General features: G+C 33.3%; 2 protein-coding genes across 3 annotated transcripts; both read left to right on the forward strand.

Annotated features, from left to right (window-relative positions):
• Positions 1-2,466: 2,466 nt before the first annotated feature.
• Positions 2,467-8,966, forward strand: LOC122607290 (protein GET4). 2 transcript variants are annotated; one of them, XM_043780229.1, is made up of 13 exons: positions 2,467-2,577; positions 2,731-2,796; positions 5,227-5,306; positions 5,997-6,075; positions 6,259-6,340; positions 6,544-6,700; positions 7,114-7,204; positions 7,308-7,391; positions 7,532-7,578; positions 7,771-7,899; positions 8,023-8,107; positions 8,325-8,405; positions 8,525-8,966. In XM_043780229.1, exons 2-13 carry the CDS (start codon positions 2,746-2,748, stop codon positions 8,528-8,530), a joined length of 972 nt encoding a protein of 323 aa, XP_043636164.1. In that variant the 5' UTR covers positions 2,467-2,577; positions 2,731-2,745; the 3' UTR covers positions 8,531-8,966. The 2 variants fall into 2 exon arrangements, with proteins under 2 accessions (XP_043636164.1, XP_043636163.1); XM_043780228.1 differs by having other exon boundaries at positions 2,734-2,796.
• Positions 8,967-15,616: 6,650 nt separating this feature from the next.
• Positions 15,617-18,647, forward strand: LOC122608223 (60S ribosomal protein L7a-1-like). Its single transcript, XM_043781308.1, has 7 exons — positions 15,617-15,714; positions 15,819-15,866; positions 16,210-16,411; positions 17,515-17,684; positions 17,777-17,905; positions 18,167-18,259; positions 18,356-18,647. The coding sequence occupies exons 1-7, from the start codon at positions 15,712-15,714 to the stop codon at positions 18,485-18,487; spliced, it is 777 nt and encodes a 258-aa protein (XP_043637243.1). The 5' UTR covers positions 15,617-15,711; the 3' UTR covers positions 18,488-18,647.
• The last annotated feature ends 30 nt before the right edge of the window (positions 18,648-18,677 follow it).

Genomic DNA, 18,677 nt, shown 5'->3' on the forward strand with positions numbered 1-18,677 from the left:
ATTTGGGTATGCACCACTACCAGAAGGTGCTTGACTTGCCATTTGTTTTTATCTGTTTTTTTTAGTGTTTTTTGAGATATATATGCTTGACCTGCTACCAATATATATATTGGTTTGTGTAATCCTTCATTAAGCCTGCTACCTTTTGTCGTGAAGCTCGAAACCGGTAATTCAAAAACCGGTTTCACAGTCACTTGTTATCCACTATTCTCAGTCAAAGATTCCCTGACGTGCTGTCATGTCACTCTGAAACCGGTAATCGAAATACCGGCTTCAAACTGCTTTATCTGAAACCGGTGTTACAAATACCGGTTTCGAGGCAAAAATTTGAAACCGGTATTTGTAATACCGGTTTACCTTGTTTCATAATTTTTTTTTTGAAAACTTGTTTGACAATACACCCTTGAAAAACGACTGTTTCAAAAAATTTTCCTATGAACATGTGAAGAGGTATGGGATGTACACACATATAATCAACTAATTGTGAAACTAAAATTTAGCACTGAACCTTGTGGCCAAATATGAAATTGATGTAATGTTTGTAATTTTTGAAAATCTTCTTGCAAAGAAAGTCTCATTAGGTATTGGTATTGTTTTGGTTTATTTTATTTTTATTAATTAATATTTTTTTCATAAAAAACAAATTTTATATTATAGGATAATCGGTATGATTACCGTGGAAAATCTTTTAAAGATTAGTCAACAAAAACCTAGTATATACACCCATGACAGACCATGTGTACGTTCTCTTTAGGAGCAAAGGTGCAGAGCCAATCATTTACTTTTTTACTCTTTTGCTTCAATTTGGCTCTTTTTAAACCAATAAAAGCTTGCCACATGGATATGCCAATTTCTAGCCAAATTTTGCTAATTTCTAGCCAAAATATATGGTGTAGTGCCAAGTTGTTGCCAATCCTTACCATAAAAAAAGATAAAAGAAGAAAAAGCAAAAAAAGAGGGAATCTTGCATATGATTGTTGTTGCCAATTGTTGCTACAATTGGCGAAATATAGCCGATAGAAAGTGTCGATACTTGTCAATTGATAGGGTGCAAGGTTGGCAAAGAGTTAATGCTTGCCAATAGAAATTATCGATCTATTTTGTCGACTGCACATTTGCCCCTTCTATCTCTAAGATCAATATATGGCACATTACTCTAGACCAAACTATTATTCATTGCAATTACATCATATTACTCAATTAGCGAAAGACCGCTTCCTTTGGCGTCTTCCAGTTCTCCATTGTACGAAGGGAACACATAGAGTTTTTAAATTTAAAGGGGCACAATGGTACCTTGTGCAATTGATCTGCTGGCTTATCCAAAGAGGCTATTATTCCATTCTTGGTAAGCTATGGAAGTCTGGATAAGATAATCCATAATTTGATCTACATTCAAGAAATTGGGTTAGGAATCAGAAGAAGTATAATATTTGTCTATGAACTAGTGTTAATCTACAAAGCCACTATATTTACTTTTCGCATCCAAACTTGAGAAGAAAATGAACACCAAGATAAAAAGATAATTGTGGGAATACTGACACATTCACATAACACGCAGTGCATAACACGCAGTGCAGGCTGAGGTCAGTTATGACCAATGTTCTAATGCCTCAATCTATCCAGCATTTTCAGCTTTCCTTTTAGAACAAGTCAAAAGCGAAAGACGTGTGTCGTAATACATGGGAAATCGAACTACGTAAGCCCATGGTACCCACTCTGCCCGAGTCCTAGTCTTCTAAGTTTCACCAAGTCAGTATTCACAAATATTGCTATCCTTAGAATACCCCTGGGTAATGCGATTCGGGGGCTTCAATTTGGTTATCTGTGCAGGCATAGAAAATCTAACCATTGTTCAGGCTAATTCCTCATTGCATATTTTCCACGAAGTCTGCAACCTTAAAAATGCTAAATGCAGTCTTTAAGGGTGCACTTAATGTGCATATAAAATTTATGCCTTTCATATCAAAAGCCCATTTTTTGAATTTTATGATAAGTGTACAACTATTTAATATACCTTAACTGCAGCCTAAAGGCTACATTTAACAAACCGTAAAGATAAAAAGGAAAGGGAATATGGTAGAAAAACTACCGACAATGATAACATTTTAATATACTTTACAAAATAACCATATGATTTTTAATTTTGTCTTGTTAAGTGGTTTTTCATTCATTTTTTTTCGAACATTCAGTCGGGACACGACAACAGAGAAACATATCTGTATAATGGTGAAACCTTGCACGTACCATAGACTTGACTATAGGTTGTTACAAGTATTCGGAGGAAAAAATCGCAAAACTTACCAGTTACCATCCCTAAAGATCGAACTCAAAACCTTACGTAAAATCTGAGAGTGTATCTGACCAATTGAACTATCCAACTTCAAATGCTAATGATACCATATTTACGATTCTCAATTTAAAATTGGTTATTCATAAATTAGGTTGTAAATTTAAGGGTTTTAAATGTAACTTCAAAAACAAATAGATTTAGGTATAATCACATCCGAAAAGATCCGTCACATCGGTCGTTTTTTTTACGGCTGTTCACGGCTATCCATTCAATCAAAGACGAAGAGGGTTAGTTAGTTCTCCTTCTCTTTAATTATCTTTTGTTCTCAACTATTTATATATTTATATTGATATCTATCGATTTCAAAAAACATATATTTTTTTTTTAATTTGGCTTCTTTTTTTATCCGACCCTCGTCGTTTTCAACCATCGGACGACAGCAGATTGACACCATAATGTCTTCACGTGAAAGATTCAGAAAAGCTTTATTGCCACCGGGCGCTGAGGTAATTAATTATTTGTAAAATTTATGTTTCAGTTCATCGATGATAAGGTTAGAAAAGTTGAGATCATAAGAACAGCTTGTATATCTCTTTTTCAAGAACAACTTGAAAGAAAATTTGTTATTATTCAATTACGAATGATTGAATTATTTGGTTAGCGATTTCGCGACACTTGTATACCTCAGCAGACGACAATGCATAATCATTGTAAAAACCAAGTATGATCGTCATTGTATATTTTATACAATAAATATTTAAATATTGATGAAACGAACTTAAAATATACACAGTATGTAGCTCTAAAATCGAAAATTAATACCACGACTTTGAACATAAGATTGCATCTGACCTATCGGGCCTTGCATTTGATCGCCCAAGTTGTACTCCTCTCATGATAGTGTATCGACCAGTTAACATTATAATACCTCAAAAAGTGGACAAATTGCTTTATCTGGACAATTAACAACATGAAATAGTATACTTCTCCAATATGTTTCTTTGTCTGGACCAAACCTTAAAGAAATATTTCACATTAAATGAACATGAAAAATTTTCTTCATTATACCAGATACTAAATAGCTTGAATACGAGTCATAAGATGGAATTGCAAATATGTGGAAGCCGCATGGTGATAGCCCTCAAGTAGTGTACTTAATCAGTTTCTCAGGTACCTGTTAGGAATAAAACCGAATATGCACACAAGAATGAGAAAATAAGAATGAAGGACACGAGATTTTTAAAGTGGTATCTGTGTGAACTAATCCACGGGGGCAAAGAGGTTTTCTCATTATTGATCCACACAAATACATGTACAAGAGATGTGTTTATAAACTTGCTCTCAAAGTTTCCTAATAAAACCGGGCCTTGCTGCGTTATTAGTCTCTGAAATCAGTAGCCCTTTGAGTGGGTTCGATGACAACAATTGCCAACAATCTCTCACTTGGTGTCTTTGAACCTTTAACTACATCATCTTCAATCTCTTCCGTACATCTGTGTTAAGAACCCATCCTGTTCTTCAAAGCACCCTATATACCCTTGGGCCTCCTTACCAGTTTACTTGAAGGCCTGTAGAAACTCTATTGAGTTTCAGCTCATTTGTCAGGACTATCTCTGCCCCTGACTCGTCCTCTGTCTCTACCGGCTCCCACTGAGATGAACTGCCAGATCTTGAGAAATCCTGAGAACAAACACTCTCTTTATAAGTAAGAAATAATCTGGAGAGACTTTATGGTTGACACAACCCACTGCCTGGAAGCTGTAACTGAAGCTTTGATTATCTTACTGTCAGTGCTCCCACCGTCACAATGTCCCCTTAATGGTCTAACCTTTCAAACTTGTACATCTTGAATATTCAAATTGACCCTAGGTTTCTTTCTTGCCAAGCAAATCTTCTTCTGCCGACCATATTCTGTGATCCGGGCTTACTTTTTCTTCCTGTTTCATGTGTACAAGTAAGATCAAGGTGAGCAAATTCGATGTTCTTTGCGTTTGTTAAGCTCGACCAGGGCTACCAACACGGCTTCCATTCAAACGCTCCCGCCATGACTTCACTAACTTCCAAAAATCCTGCCCTTCGCATTTGAGGTTTTTGATAATTTTTTTTCGAATTTTGCTTCGTTGTTAACCTCGTATGTATTCACATTATTCTCAACTGCACTATCCTTTTGGCTTTGAATGACTTTTAAGTTATTACTCCAGATGTTCAACATATCTATTAGTTTTATGTTCTTGAACCTCTACACTAAATTTGGCATCTTTAATCGTCATGCTAATTGGCTGAAAACCAAGTTTTTACCTTTTATCTTGGTTATTTTGGTTTAGGCACTTTATCAAACACGTCGTTGGCAACACTCTCCGTGGCGGGTTTAACAACATCAACCCTAAATGGTGATGCATTGAATGTTAGTTCATGGAGTTTAGCAAAAGAATATGGCCGCATTATCAAGACTCTTAGGATAATCATGTTCAAATACAATGTAATTTGTGTTTTCAACCCAAAAAAACGAAGAGATAAACTCTATAAGCCTTTCATCTAGTAACAAATTTATCATAATACTCTTTTACTGATGCAACATTGCATCCTTTTTTTAGTTCTTCAAATTTAACCATAAATTTGTTAAAATCATCATCAATAATTAAATATATCAATTCAAGTTAGCTGCTGATAAAATTTTCATTACCTCTAACTCATAAGGGTAAAACCCAATTTATGTTCAACAATGTTAGAAAAGGTGAGATCACAAGAACAGCTTGTGATTTTCATACCTTGTATGTCTCTTTCTCAAGAACAAGTAATGTGTGATTATTGATTATGCAATGATTGAATGATTTGGTTACAGACTTCTTGACAATTCTATTTTATTTTTATTATTTGGAATTGAATTTTTATGAATTGTTAGTATGGATGGTTAAATTAAAAGTTATAAATTACAGAATATTGAAAAATTAAAGAAGATTATAGAAGAGGGGAATTATTATGGGGCTCAACAGATGTACAAAACTACAAGTGCAAGGTATATTATATGTTGACTTCAATAAATTCTTATACCACTGTGTGTGTGTGTGTGTGTGTATGTTTGAGTATATGTATATATCAAGAAAAAAGGGATGGAGATTCCCTAAAGTTACAAATAACTTTAGGGGTAAAGTTGAAAGGATCTTGACCTTTAGATTGAAATCAAAGGTCAAGATTCAAAGATCATATTTGAATTTTGACCCTTGATTTTAATTCAAGGGTTGAGATTAACAACTTTACCCCTAAAGTTATAAATAACTTTAGGGAATCTCCATCCAGAAAAAAGATAGTTTATTGTTTCAAGAAATTATATTGCACTGTTGGCATTCCTAAAAAAGGTTAATCTTTTTGACAATGGACCGTCCAGGCACATAATGTGAGAGGTGAATTAAGTTCACTTAGCAATTTGCTCAGATGGTCTAACCAACTGCAAGTGGCAAATCATGATCCTTATTGGCTTTGAACCCGGGAAACTTTTAATTTCCCATATCTTAGGAATCAACTAGGTTACACGTTGGAAGTTGCATTGTTGTTGGTATTTAGACTTAAACGTTGAAATGAACAGCATATTATAAATCTTTTCCCTTAGTTCTTATTTGCAAGCATGTTCTTAGAACAAGAGTCTTGTGGATCACTTGTACTTTTCGGATTTGATGGATCTTTATACTTAACTTTTTTGCTATATTAGATATGCGACCGTTGGAAGATTTTCAGAAGCCTTGGACCTTCTTCAGTCGGGTGCTTGTCTTCAATTAGAACACGAGCAGGTAATTTTTCATTTCTGGTTCAATCATTAGCATTAGAAAGTTGTACCTGATAAGGAGAAAGCTTTAGAAACAAATGCTTATTATAAACATTCGATTATTTAGGAGAACAGGATTTATGCAAATCAAATGAACTATCTTGTTTATGATATAAAATCTTATGTGGTGGATACACCAAACTTGTAGGTAACTTGTGGAGGAGAGCTTGCTGTGTTGTTTGTGGAGTTACTAGTCAAAGCTAAAGTTGACTTTGATAATGACTATCTTGGTTAGTTTTTTTTTATATTTTTTCCTAACGTGTGAATGCTTTACCTCGTTGTTCTTCATCATTTCAAGTTATATGAAGTCATATATACATATATGAGCATATCAATATAAATTTTTACAAAATTTAAAGCAATATTCTTTATCCTTAATTGGTTCACTAATCGTTAATACTTTGCATTTGTTGTGGCAACCACCCATTTTTAGATCGGATCAGGAAAATTTACAAAAAGTTCCCTCGGATCCCTGTGCCTCAAAACTTGGACTTGGCTGATGATGATGCAATCCATAAATTATCTGAAACCCTTGGAGCTGCAAAAATACGCGTTGAGAGTTGCTCATCTTTTTTGAAAGCGGCTATTAAGTAAGTGATCCTCTATTTTATTATATTTTTTAGTGTATGTATGCTTTAGATTTTCCAACTACCTGTTAAGAAGAAAATACATGCATAAACTGGAGTAATGTTGATGCTTATGAATGCCCATCAAATTGAATATTGTATGGAAATATAGTTGATATTTGTTGATTTATAAGAAATAAAATACAACGGTAAAAATCTGAATACTGCTTATAAAACTAGAACCATTAAATATGTCCAACCTGAAACCAAATTGAAAAGCCTTCATTGAACTTTGACAGAGGGAGTAGTATGTTTTATTGTTTTTTCATATAATGACATGTTAGGGCCTCTACTTCGCATTTTTCTGTTTTCGGGAAAGATTTGGGTTTTTTGTTCTAATGGAAGTTGAACCTCTGATTGTTTTCTTCTGTTCCAAGGTGGTCTTCAGATTCTGGTCCTCGTAAGATTGGATCTCCAGAACTACATGATATGCTGGCTGAATACATATACTCTGAATCACCAGAGGCGGTATGTCTTTATATTTTTATTTGGTTTTTACGTTTTGCTCTTTATCTATTGGGACCTGTAGGCATAATGTTTTTAATTTAATGTGTATAATATGTGGTTGCAGGATATGACTAGGGTGTGTTTCCATTTTGCAAGGGGTAGAAATCCAAAAAAGTTTGCTTCAACCCTTGTGAATTTCATGGGAAAGGTTTGGTGTTTTATGTTGTTTTTTTTTTTTTTTTTGCATTACTATTGCTATGTTATACACAAGAATTTAATTGTACCTTACTAGTTACGTTTTTGTTATCTGATGGATGCAACTGTGTTTCTTTTGTGCCGGCTATGCAGTGTTATCCGGGTGAAGATGATTTGGCAATTGCACGAGCAGTATTAATGTAAGTAATCTTAGGAACTACATAGGGACGGACTTATCCTTCTTGTAGCCTATATGATAAATGTGACGATTTGGATAGTTCATATCTTGCAATTTCAAAGCTTTGTTTTCTCTATTGAGCTATCATTCAATTGTTTTTGAATTAGTTCATCTTCTGTTGTTAAAGAGATTTCACAGATGTTCTTCTGTGTAGGTATTTATCTATTGGTAACCTGAGAGATGCTAATAATATAATGGACGAGATAGAGAAACTTGCTCGAGCCAAGGAACTCGAGTTTCCAGACTCGGAGTTAATGCGATTTATCAACTATCTCTTGCAAACGTTAGTCTACCCTCATCTTCGATCTAATTTATAATATGATCTGTTATCATTCTTTAAAAAAAAAATACCGTTCTCAAGAATTTGTTCAAAAGAAACTAATGTTTGACAGAGTTGTCATTACAGGTTGATGAGGGATGCATTACCCCTATTTAATATGTTGAAACAAAAGTTCAGCTCCAGTATAGAACGCGATCCTATGTTTCATGAGGTGCGTATGCGTTTCTATTTGAGTTAGCCGGCTAGTTCATATGCGTTATACCCCTTCGTTGATGTCTTTCTTTTGATCTTTTTATGATTTAAGCTGGAACCATCAAATGGAATGTTAAAGGACCAAAACATATAGGACTTGTGCTTTTAGTTTAATTTAGCCATATATGGCTATCTTCTTGTATGTTCAATAATTCTGAAGACGTATTTGATTGCAGTTATTAGAAGACATTGGAGAAAAGTTCTATGGGGTACGCCGTAAAAATCCCTTACAAGGGATGTTTGGAGAATTGTTCAAGGTACTTGTAGCTTTCTTATTTTCATCCTCAATAATTGTACTACATTCGAGTGTGTTCACTTTTAATACTCTTGCAATGTTGGTATATTCCAAAATCTTACCAATTTTCTGCGTTTGCAGATGTGAGCTGAAGCCAATAGCGTGTTTCATACTGAAAATCCAAATGTTTCCTGGAGAATTGCAGTCCGGCACTCTGGTTATGACCCTTTTCTGCTTGACACTGACAGACGGCAATTGTCCTTTACATCTCTCCTATATTATGGTTTGTAACTTTTTATTCCGCTTCTTCATTTTGAAATGCTTGTAATGTAACATTAACATTATTTTTTTGTGAACTTAGCCTCCAACTAGGACTAGTCACATGTTCTTGCCACACCTGCAAGGGAAGTGCAGTCCTGAAATAGGGATGATATATAGGAACTTATAGTATTTGCTAAGATTTTAGTATATGTCCATGTGTTTGTTAGATAATAAATCAATCATATTTGTTATAAACATATTGGGTTGCTCTAATAGTCTAATGTAATCAAATAACGTGTATGGATATTTTTATCATTTCAAATTATCTTGTCTTAATAAGCATATGGGAATCATCAATCGCTTCAATAAAATTTACGAAAATAAGTCATTTTCTTCCTACATCACTATTCTCCTTAGTAAGGAATATCCGTGCAATACGGCGGTGACGATGGGCCGTGGTAGTGGTGACAAGTGTTGGTGAATTGGTGATGGTGGCGGCTTTGGTGAATAGTGTAGGTTATTGATGTGAAATAGGTAGTATAGTTATTTTATAAGTTAAAAGATAAATGTTGTAAATCAATTTTTCATTAAATTTGTACATATTTAAGTAGGTAGCTTAGGTATCTAAATTTAAATAGTGAATAAAAGGGAATTGGACACTTTCGGTTATTAACTTAATCTTTTAAAGATGGACTAAATGTTGTTGAAAGTTTACAAGATTTGGGACATGCGATTTTATGTTTTTGCCCTTTCTCACCTCTTTAGTCTTTCTTTTCTCAATAAATATCTTCCAATAAATACAAATACCTTTCATCAAAAGCAGACAAATTAAACATTAATATCTGTCTTCTCTATACCCTAAAATACACACAACACATTCATATGGAGTCGGCAATTGTGACAGTACAACGTTTATTCATATGGATCCAGATCAAGTAAAAGTCATAATTAATGAGATCAAAAGATTTCAAGATCAACAGGAGGTCGCAATTAATGATATTAAAAGATTTCTAGATTATAACAATCGAAACTCTTTCAATGATATCCGCCGCAACGTGCGAGTACCATGCTTGTAACTTTATAATTTCATTCCTATATGAAATTTGATTTATGAAACCCTGGAATGCATAAAGTCCATATTGCGAATCATTTTATCATTATATTTGATTTAACTTAATTTAGATGTTACTAAATTATAACCCGCGGAAAACCATATAAAATAATACATTATACATATAAAAACTGACATAATAAAAAAAACGTCAAAAGGTTTAAAAATCGGAAGAATAAAAAATAAAAAAAACAATTACACAAACTAACAATGATTACATAAATACCTTTCTACATCTTCATTTGTTTTGAAAAAACTACAAGTCGGACATTTTATTTTTTATTTGATCACATTCAAGTATATATATAACATAGTTATAAAAATTTTGTAAATATCTTGTATTTTAATATTAGAAAGTAAATATATATTAGTCAAAATTCTCGAAGTAAATTACACCAAGTAACATATATACGAAATTTGTATATAATACGAGATCATGATTTTAGTGACAACTTCCATAACATTATCCAATCATCATACACAAAAATATATTCTTTTATATATTTTTGAAGATATTTTAGAAAATAAAGATGAAAATTTTATGGAAGGTAAAGATTATACTATGTTGCTATTTAAAGTTTCTGTTTTAATATATATTAGAGATCATTTTATTAATCCAAAGTTAATATTATATTAAATAAATTATATATCCAGTCATAAAATAATAGATATTGAAATTATAACTCAAAATGTAACATTATTTTTTTCTTAGCAGTAAAGAAATACTTCACTTTGGAAGTATATTTATTTCTATTCATATATATATATATATAATAAGCAAATGAATACATCATAATAGTTTAAAAGTTAAACCCAAATCACTGGCTGAGAATATTTGAATAAATTTTAACTTAAATAGTACAGTAAATATAAAAGGTTGACACTAAAGCCGTTCCACTCGTGCTTCTCTAACGAGAATCACTTCGTTCCACTCTCCCAACAGGCTAAAGTCATTCCTAGCGGCTTAACTCTTGTTAAAGGTTAAAGAGTGTACTGAACATTCTCGCCATCAAGCTAAGCTCCTAGTTCTCTTAGCCGGCTTACCTTTAACCTAACTCTCTAGTTTATGGCTTAAAAACATGGGAAAACACTATTTCTTGATCAAAAAACAGAAGGCCATATAAAAGCTCTTTTCTTGTGTTCTTGAGTACACATTAGGATATTACTTAAGGGGCTATCCAAGCCATTGAGGAGCCTGCTCAAGCCGCTGAGGATGATGAATGATCCTAGAGGCTCTTCTTCCGTATTAGATCTTATAACCGGGAAGCGTAGGTAGATATTGTGGATGGAAGACACTGGCAAGTAAACATGTACTTCTAGAAACATAAATCACATTCATATAATTAATTTAAGAAAAAAAAAGTATAACATTATACTTTTTGCATTCTTCTGGTATATATATATATATATATATATATATATATATGAAAAGTAGATGTGTGGTTATCATGATATATCTTGATAGGTTAAAACACTCGAACATAAGAATACTATTTATTATTTTATTATGTAAGATACATTGTTTTTTGAAAAAATTACTTGTTATTTAACAGAAAAAAAAAATACTGTTCATGATTTTATCTTGTAACATCGATTTAGAAGAACGTTACTTATCAAGTACAAGTAATGAAAAAAAGTTACCCATAAGTGATTTGACGATATAAAGAGTTTGATGAAGTTAAGCCTATATGTAACGTACTTCAATCTGTTTTGCTTGTTAAAAAGGCGGATGTTTGGGGTTGGGTGGTGGATAAGACATTCAGCCAGATCGGTGGATTGTTTGTTCAGGTAAAACCTGACGAGTTTGATGTTTTCCCTTGGATTCGATGGTTAGCTCTTAAGGTCAATGTTTTAGGTTGGAGGAAGCTTTTAGATCGTTTGCCTACTAAGCTTTCTCTATCAAGGTGTAATGTACAGGTCGGTTCTCTTTGTTGTCCTTTGGGTGAGAACATGTCTGAGTCTTTAGATCACATATATACCATGTGTCGATTTATTCATTTAATTTAGAGTGCTACACAATCTTGATGTCATTTGCCTCCTATCATTGTTTCCTCTATCAAATATCTTATCAATTCTTACATAACTCCTTAGTTGGATCAAACTTTAGGACGACCATGGTTCATGTGGTTCTCTAACATGACGATGAGCCATTTGGAAGACTCGCAATGATATTGTGTTCAATCATAAGAAGGTAGCAATGGCTTGCATATTGGATGAAGTTAAATCTATTGGTTATCTTTGGGTGAAACATCGTGCCAAGAAGGAGTTCAATTAAATTCATTGGAATGGTTTTAGTATTTTGTAATTTCTTTAGCTATGTTTTTAGTTTATATAGTTTTGATGTATTGTTTCTTAATCTTGCTAGTTTAATTAATGAAATACTGTCTTTAAAAAAAAGAGTTAATTATACTTTTGGTCCTTGTCGAGGGTTAAAAGTTATCGTTTTCATCCCTACCTTTCATATATTACCGTTTTGGTCCAAAAAATTTTGTCATGTCAACGCTTTTGGTCCAAATCGCAAACGGAAGTTAACTTGCTCATCACGTGACATGCACATGATGGGTATTTTAGTCTTTTTCAACACAAGGACCAAAACCGTAAATAACTCAAATCTGATATAATTATTAATACATATATATTTATGTAGGGGGATGGGAATATAAGGCTGTCGGGTATCTAAGCTTAGGTGTAGAACACTCACATATTATTTTTTTAATCCATAAAAATCATGGGGGCCCACGCATTTATTCATTAAACAAGAAATAATAAAATATTAGTATGTGAGGGGTTCCACACCTCACATATATATACATATCTCTCATGCTCTCACAGGAACAAAACCCAAATTTCAAAATCTCATGTATCAACATTTTTATAACCAAAGATCTATATACTAATATAGAAGTCACAAAAACCAAATCCAAAATCAATGAAAACAACAAGAAAAGTAAAAAAAATTGGAGGCTAACCACCAAGATCCCGTTAACTACTATCGCCACTTTTCATCGCCGGAAAAAGCCGTCGCCATCACCGCAAATTTTTGTTGCATTTTTCCGGCAGAGTAAAGATACGACGTTGTTGTTGTGTTGAAAGGACTAGACTCGATATAAGAAAATGAGAATTTCTTTTTTTTTTTTACAGAAAATACCCACTGCGCCGCAGTGGGAGCATAATGCTTCCCGGACCAGAAGATTTCCACTGCACCGCAGTGGGCTACAGTTCAGCAACCCAAAACTTTTGACACTTGATCAAACCTACAATCGTCCGATTTCCAAGCCAAACTTCATATTTAACATTTCAGGGATTTAAACATGTACATTGACACATTTGTAATCATAGTTATAACATCTAAACGATGTAACATTCATGTACGCTATCAAGTGGGTCATTTACCCAATTCGCCACTTTTCAAATCATCAGCTAGTTTTGCCAAACCACAAGATTTACACATGACCAAATTTTTATGAAATGTACAATGACAATTTACCAGAAATCCCAAAAAAGTCAAGAGCCATAGTGAGGAGGGATAACTAGGTCTCTACCAAAACAATACCATTCATCCGCGAATGGTCATAGTACCTTCAATTCTACAAGCACTTTCAAAAGACTTCTAACTTCAAGCTTCTAATTAATCACTTCAGTTCCTTCTTCCGGAACCGCCTATAAGAAAATTGAAACATCTAAAATACAAGCAAAGACTTAGTGAATATACTTACATACATTTATGAACATGAAGGAGGACAACGCACAAAGGACTATTACATGTAACCTATGCAACCGTCGTGTCATACCTACATGCTCACCTTTGCACTCTAACGCTATACATGGGATCCATATAAGCTAAAGAAACATAATCAATATCAACTATCGGGATTCTTAGGTCCCGGAGGTTCTTAGGCCTCATTCATAAGGGGTTCTTAGGCCCCACTAAATCAACTATCGGGATTCTTAGGTCCCAGAGGTTCTTAGGCCTCATACATACTATGCCCCACATGGGCTTAACACCAAATCAGTTACCACATATGGACACAACTCAACATCATATGGTAATTGACCCAACGTATACACAAAGGTATGCAAATATACTCACCTCCTCCGCGACTTGAACAAATGCTCGATAACAAGATAATGCACCAATATAAGCTTCAACCTATAATCATATCATAATATGCATAAGCTTTTAATCACAATTCTTGACTAGCTTAACCTAGTCATACTTATCAATCACTAGCATTTTCTAAATCTAAACTCAACCCATTTGTCATTGAGTTACTTTTACTTTCAACAATTTCATTAGGTAGCTCAATCTACCACTTTCATCAATTTTTCAACAACTAGTAAAATCAACTTGTCTCATAAATCATCATTATCAAGTAAACATATCAATTTCTTATTCAAACTCATCATACAACTCAATGACAATAAGGTTATCTAAGAATTTGGGGAAATATATACACAATTCACTTTCTAACAAAAATCCCCAAATTTGAGTATCTCAAGAACCTTAATTTCCAATAGAAAGGATAAAAACTAAGTTAAGGAAATTAATACCTCAAATTTAAAGAACTTAATTAAAGACTTTAGGTTAAAATCTCTTTTTCCCTTCTTTTCCCCTCTTGGATTTCGACCACCACCACAATCACCACAAACCCTAACTTTTAAATTCTTAGATGATAGGAAGGGTAATGTTATTATTAATCTATGAAGAATTTCTTGAACTTTTGAGGAAATTAGAATTTGGTTGGAGTTTGAGTGAATGAAGCTTCAAGAAGAGATAGTAGGTAGGAGTGGAATGGTGACTATGGAGGGAGGAACTTGGCTGGCACTCCATGGGGATGCCACGACCCATTTCAATTTTTGTTAATAAAATATCCGCTATCCGCTAAAGTTCCAACTAAATTAACCCCATATCCAAAAATAAAATACTAGGAAATTAATTAAATGTCAAAACTATAAAAAGGGGTTAATTTCTTTACCTTTAAAACTTTGGGGTGTTACATGTGTTCCGACGGAGAGTATCCTTTGAATCTTGTCGGAATCTAGCCAGAACTTTTGAATCTTTTTCCTTCAGATTATCCTCGATATATGGGACATGTTGGTGTCATAGATTTGAAAGGAAGCAAAACCCTTGCAACCCCTATAGATTTACGAATGATCTAGTGGCCGGATTGGCCGGAATTCGGTCAGATCCAGTGGCTATTTTTATTAGATATTGAAGTTGTTTGCATATATATATGTTCATGTTTTTTTTGTTGTATGTATATGTATGGAAGATTTTGATCTGAGAGTTTTTGATTATATATATTGTAAATATGGAAGCTTTTGTATGTTTATGAGTTCTGGAAGCTTTTTGATTGTTTGTGAGTTCTGTAAATCCTTTGAAGATCAGATGATGATAATGGTGATTGTGATAAACTTTTATTAGTATAATAGAGAAGTCTATTGTTGCCTAGATAATTACGCTTTTGGTCCTTGTTTTAAGGGAAGGACTAAAATACCCATCATGCATGTCACGTGATGAGCAAGTTAACTTCCGTTTGCGATTTGGACCAAAAGTGTTGACGCAACAAAGTTTTGTGGACCAAAACGGTAATATATGAAAGGTAAGGATGAAAACGGTAATTTTTAACCCTCAAAAGGGACCAAAAGTGTAATTAACTCTAAAAAAAATATTAAAAAAAAATACTATTCATGACTTTATATGCACCAACAATTAAAAAAATAGTTACCTAAAAATGTAAATAGCCCATCTCACATAAAGCACGTTATTATCACAAAGACACACTTTAGAAAAAATATCTAACCCAATCCGGCCCATCCTATTCCATTTGGCCCATCTTACACCAAACCCTAAAAAAACACTCATATACTCTTTTCTCTTCCTATAAACACAAAAACCCTTTTATTCACTGCCGTTTTTCCTCAGCAAGTATTTTCCTCTACATATCATCACATCATGGTTAGTATCCATTTCTCTGAATCTATATATCCCAATATATCATTTTAATCTGTATCTATTCATGTATATATAATATATATATCTAATATACCTGTTTTTTATAGGCCCCAAAGAAAGGTGGAAAGCCAGTTGTTGCTAAGAAGAAAACCACTGTATCATCTCTACCTCTTACTTTTAGAAATATATGTATATGTTTCTTTGTATATTTATCTGACTTATGTGTTTGTGTGTGTATATATATATATTGTATATATGGTTTAGAAAAAGTTTTCAACTTGATATGTTTTTGTGTATTTTTGATTAAGAAGAAAACCATTGTATCATCCCTATCCCTTACTTTTAGAAATATATGTATATTTTGCTGTTTATATGTATATGACTTGTGTGTTTGTATATATATATATATATTGTATATATGGTTTAGAAAAAGTTTCCAACTTGATATGTTTTTGTGTATTTTTGATTATGATAATATTGAATTTTGTATGTAAATAGGTTAAGGTGGTGAACCCATTGTTTGAAAAAAGGCCAAAACAGTTTGGGATAGGAGGGGCATTGCCACCAAAGAAGGATTTGCATAGGTTTGTTAGATGGCCACAAGTTGTTCGTATTCAGCGAAAGCGCAGGATCCTCAAGCAGCGTTTGAAGGTCCCCCCTGCCTTGAACCAGTTTACCAAAACCCTTGACAAGAATCTCGGTATGAGTTTTCTCGCTGTGATGCTTGTTTTTATGTATGTTACTAGTATTTAGTTGGTAGGTGAAGAATGTGTAGGTTATTGTCGTGATGCTTGTTTTTAAGACTTGCTAGAATATGTGAATAGAAAGACGTTTTACTGATAATGTACATTGCACAAGCTTTAAATACTGCTAATTTAATTTAATATATTGATGTTAAAATAAAAAGCTTTAAAAACTGCCGTTTTTCGTATAATGTTATGGTCATTACTGAGAAGTGAATTAGTATAGCTATGAAACTAGTTGCTAGGAGCGGTAGCGAACAGAAAGGGGTTCCATTATTATACGAATAAAATTTTTTATTCAACGTTGTAACTGTATTGTTGAGGTGTCAGTTTTCTTCAAGTTTTACATTTCTACTTTTTAGCTGTTTATAAGCTTTAAGATGTGTTTTTTGGCCAAATGTCTTTTTATATAAATTTTTGACTCGGACAAGTTGCCAACAATTTTTTTGCCAATGCTTTTATATGTATAATTAGTGAAGATCATATGTATTTGATTTGTTTATTAAACCTCTCTAGCTGATCCAGATTGTGCTTTGTAATGCCTTGATCTTTTACAAAACAAGATTTAGTTACTTGAACAAGTTTAACTTAGGAATGTTCTCCACTTAGTTCACTGCTTTATATTAATAATAACTATTTGTAGAATTGGTAGATTTTTAGGGTGCGTTTGGTTGTAGAAAACACCCCTTGTTTTCCATTTTTGTTTTCTAAGAAAACATGAAAAAACAGAAAACGCATTCTAATAATAGTTTTCTAAGAATGTTTTCCAAGAAAACAGAAAACAATGTTTTCCACTTTTCCATAGGAAACTTGAAAACATCTTTTTCTTGTTTTCCATTTTCATTTTCCATATCCTCCCTCCCTATCCCTCACATCTCTAACATGTTTTCTAGTTTTCTAATTAGAACGTGTTTTCAAATCTTTTATTTTTTTTAAAAAAAATAAAAATTCCTTTCATTTTCTAGAAAACTAAAAATGGAAAACTATAAAATATTTTCTATAACCAAACGGAACCTTAGCTTCTGAGCTGACATATAAAAGTTGTATTTGTGATGTGCAGCTACTAACTTGTTCAAGATGATGCTTAAGTACCGGCCCGAGGATAAGGCTGCAAAGAAGGAACGTCTTAAGAAAAAGGCCGAGGCTGAGGTCGAGGGAAAGCAAGTTGAATCCAAGAAGCCCATTGTTGTGAAGTATGGTCTAAATCATATAACTTATCTGATTGAGCAGGTTAAATTGTTTTTTTGCTTGTTAGTATTTTAGTATTTATGTTTTGACTTTGCTTATTATAATTATTAAACCTTTCTTATATTTGATCTCAGAATAAGGCACAGTTGGTTGTCATTGCTCATGATGTGGATCCCATTGAGTTGGTTGTCTGGCTACCAGCCTTGTGCAGAAAAATGGAAATTCCTTACTGTATTGTGAAAGGAAAATCCCGACTTGGAGCTGTAAGTCTTCTGATATTAATGTATTGTTAGAGGTTGCAAGATAGATTGAATATCTATGACTGAAAAAAGGTCATCATTGTTTGGGTTAAAATATGCCGGGTTTAAATGATGTTACATTGTTTACGTTGGTGACTTTTTTACTTGGTATATTGTCTTTTTGTTCTATCCAAAGTAAATTGGTCAAATTTGCTACCTCAAATTTGTCTTTCCAGTCCTGAAACTTGACCATATATTTCTTAAAAAGTTACTTGGTTGCAACAGATTGTTCACCAAAAAACTGCATCAGCTCTATGCTTGACCACTGTCAAGAATGAAGATAAAATGGAGTTCAGCAGAATATTGGAGGCCATCAAGGTTTGCTTGCTTGTTTGTGACCTGTTAGCTTAGATTTTGTACTTAACATGACCCGTTTTTTTGATACTAACGTATATTATTTTTGTGTTATTTTAGGCCAACTTCAATGACAAGTATGAGGAGTACAGGAAGAAGTGGGGTGGTGGTATTATGGGTTCCAAATCCCAGGCAAAAACAAAGGCAAAGGAGAAAGTTATGGCCAAGGAGGCTGCTCAGAGAATGAATTAGATCCTTTTGATAATATTTATTGTCTGCATTTAATGTTATCGGAGATGATGTTTTATTTAGGAAGTTTTCTTCATTCCAAAACTATATTCAGTTGTTTTGAACGTATTGAAGTTAAAATACTTGGTGTTGGGAGTTGCCTATTTCAATGTCAGCTTATTCCATTTGGTGTCATCTTTGTTAGATCTCATTT

This window comes from Erigeron canadensis, chromosome 7 (genome assembly GCF_010389155.1).
Source record: "Erigeron canadensis isolate Cc75 chromosome 7, C_canadensis_v1, whole genome shotgun sequence".
In the NCBI taxonomy this organism is placed as follows: Eukaryota; Viridiplantae; Streptophyta; class Magnoliopsida; order Asterales; family Asteraceae; genus Erigeron; species Erigeron canadensis.

Bases quoted from the DNA above. Each gene is read 5' to 3' on its own strand.
- LOC122607290 (XM_043780229.1), top strand. From the start codon at position 2,746: ATGTCTTCACGTGAAAGATTCAGAAAAGCTTTATTGCCACCGGGCGCT. The intron at 6,341-6,543 runs GTTAGTTTTTTT...ACCCATTTTTAG, and splicing joins CTTTGATAATGACTATCTTG to ATCGGATCAGGAAAATTTAC. The intron at 7,900-8,022 runs GTTAGTCTACCC...TTGTCATTACAG, and splicing joins ATCAACTATCTCTTGCAAAC to GTTGATGAGGGATGCATTAC.
- LOC122608223 (XM_043781308.1), top strand. The intron at 16,412-17,514 runs GTATGAGTTTTC...TGTGATGTGCAG, and splicing joins AACCCTTGACAAGAATCTCG to CTACTAACTTGTTCAAGATG. The intron at 17,906-18,166 runs GTAAGTCTTCTG...TGGTTGCAACAG, and splicing joins GAAAATCCCGACTTGGAGCT to ATTGTTCACCAAAAAACTGC.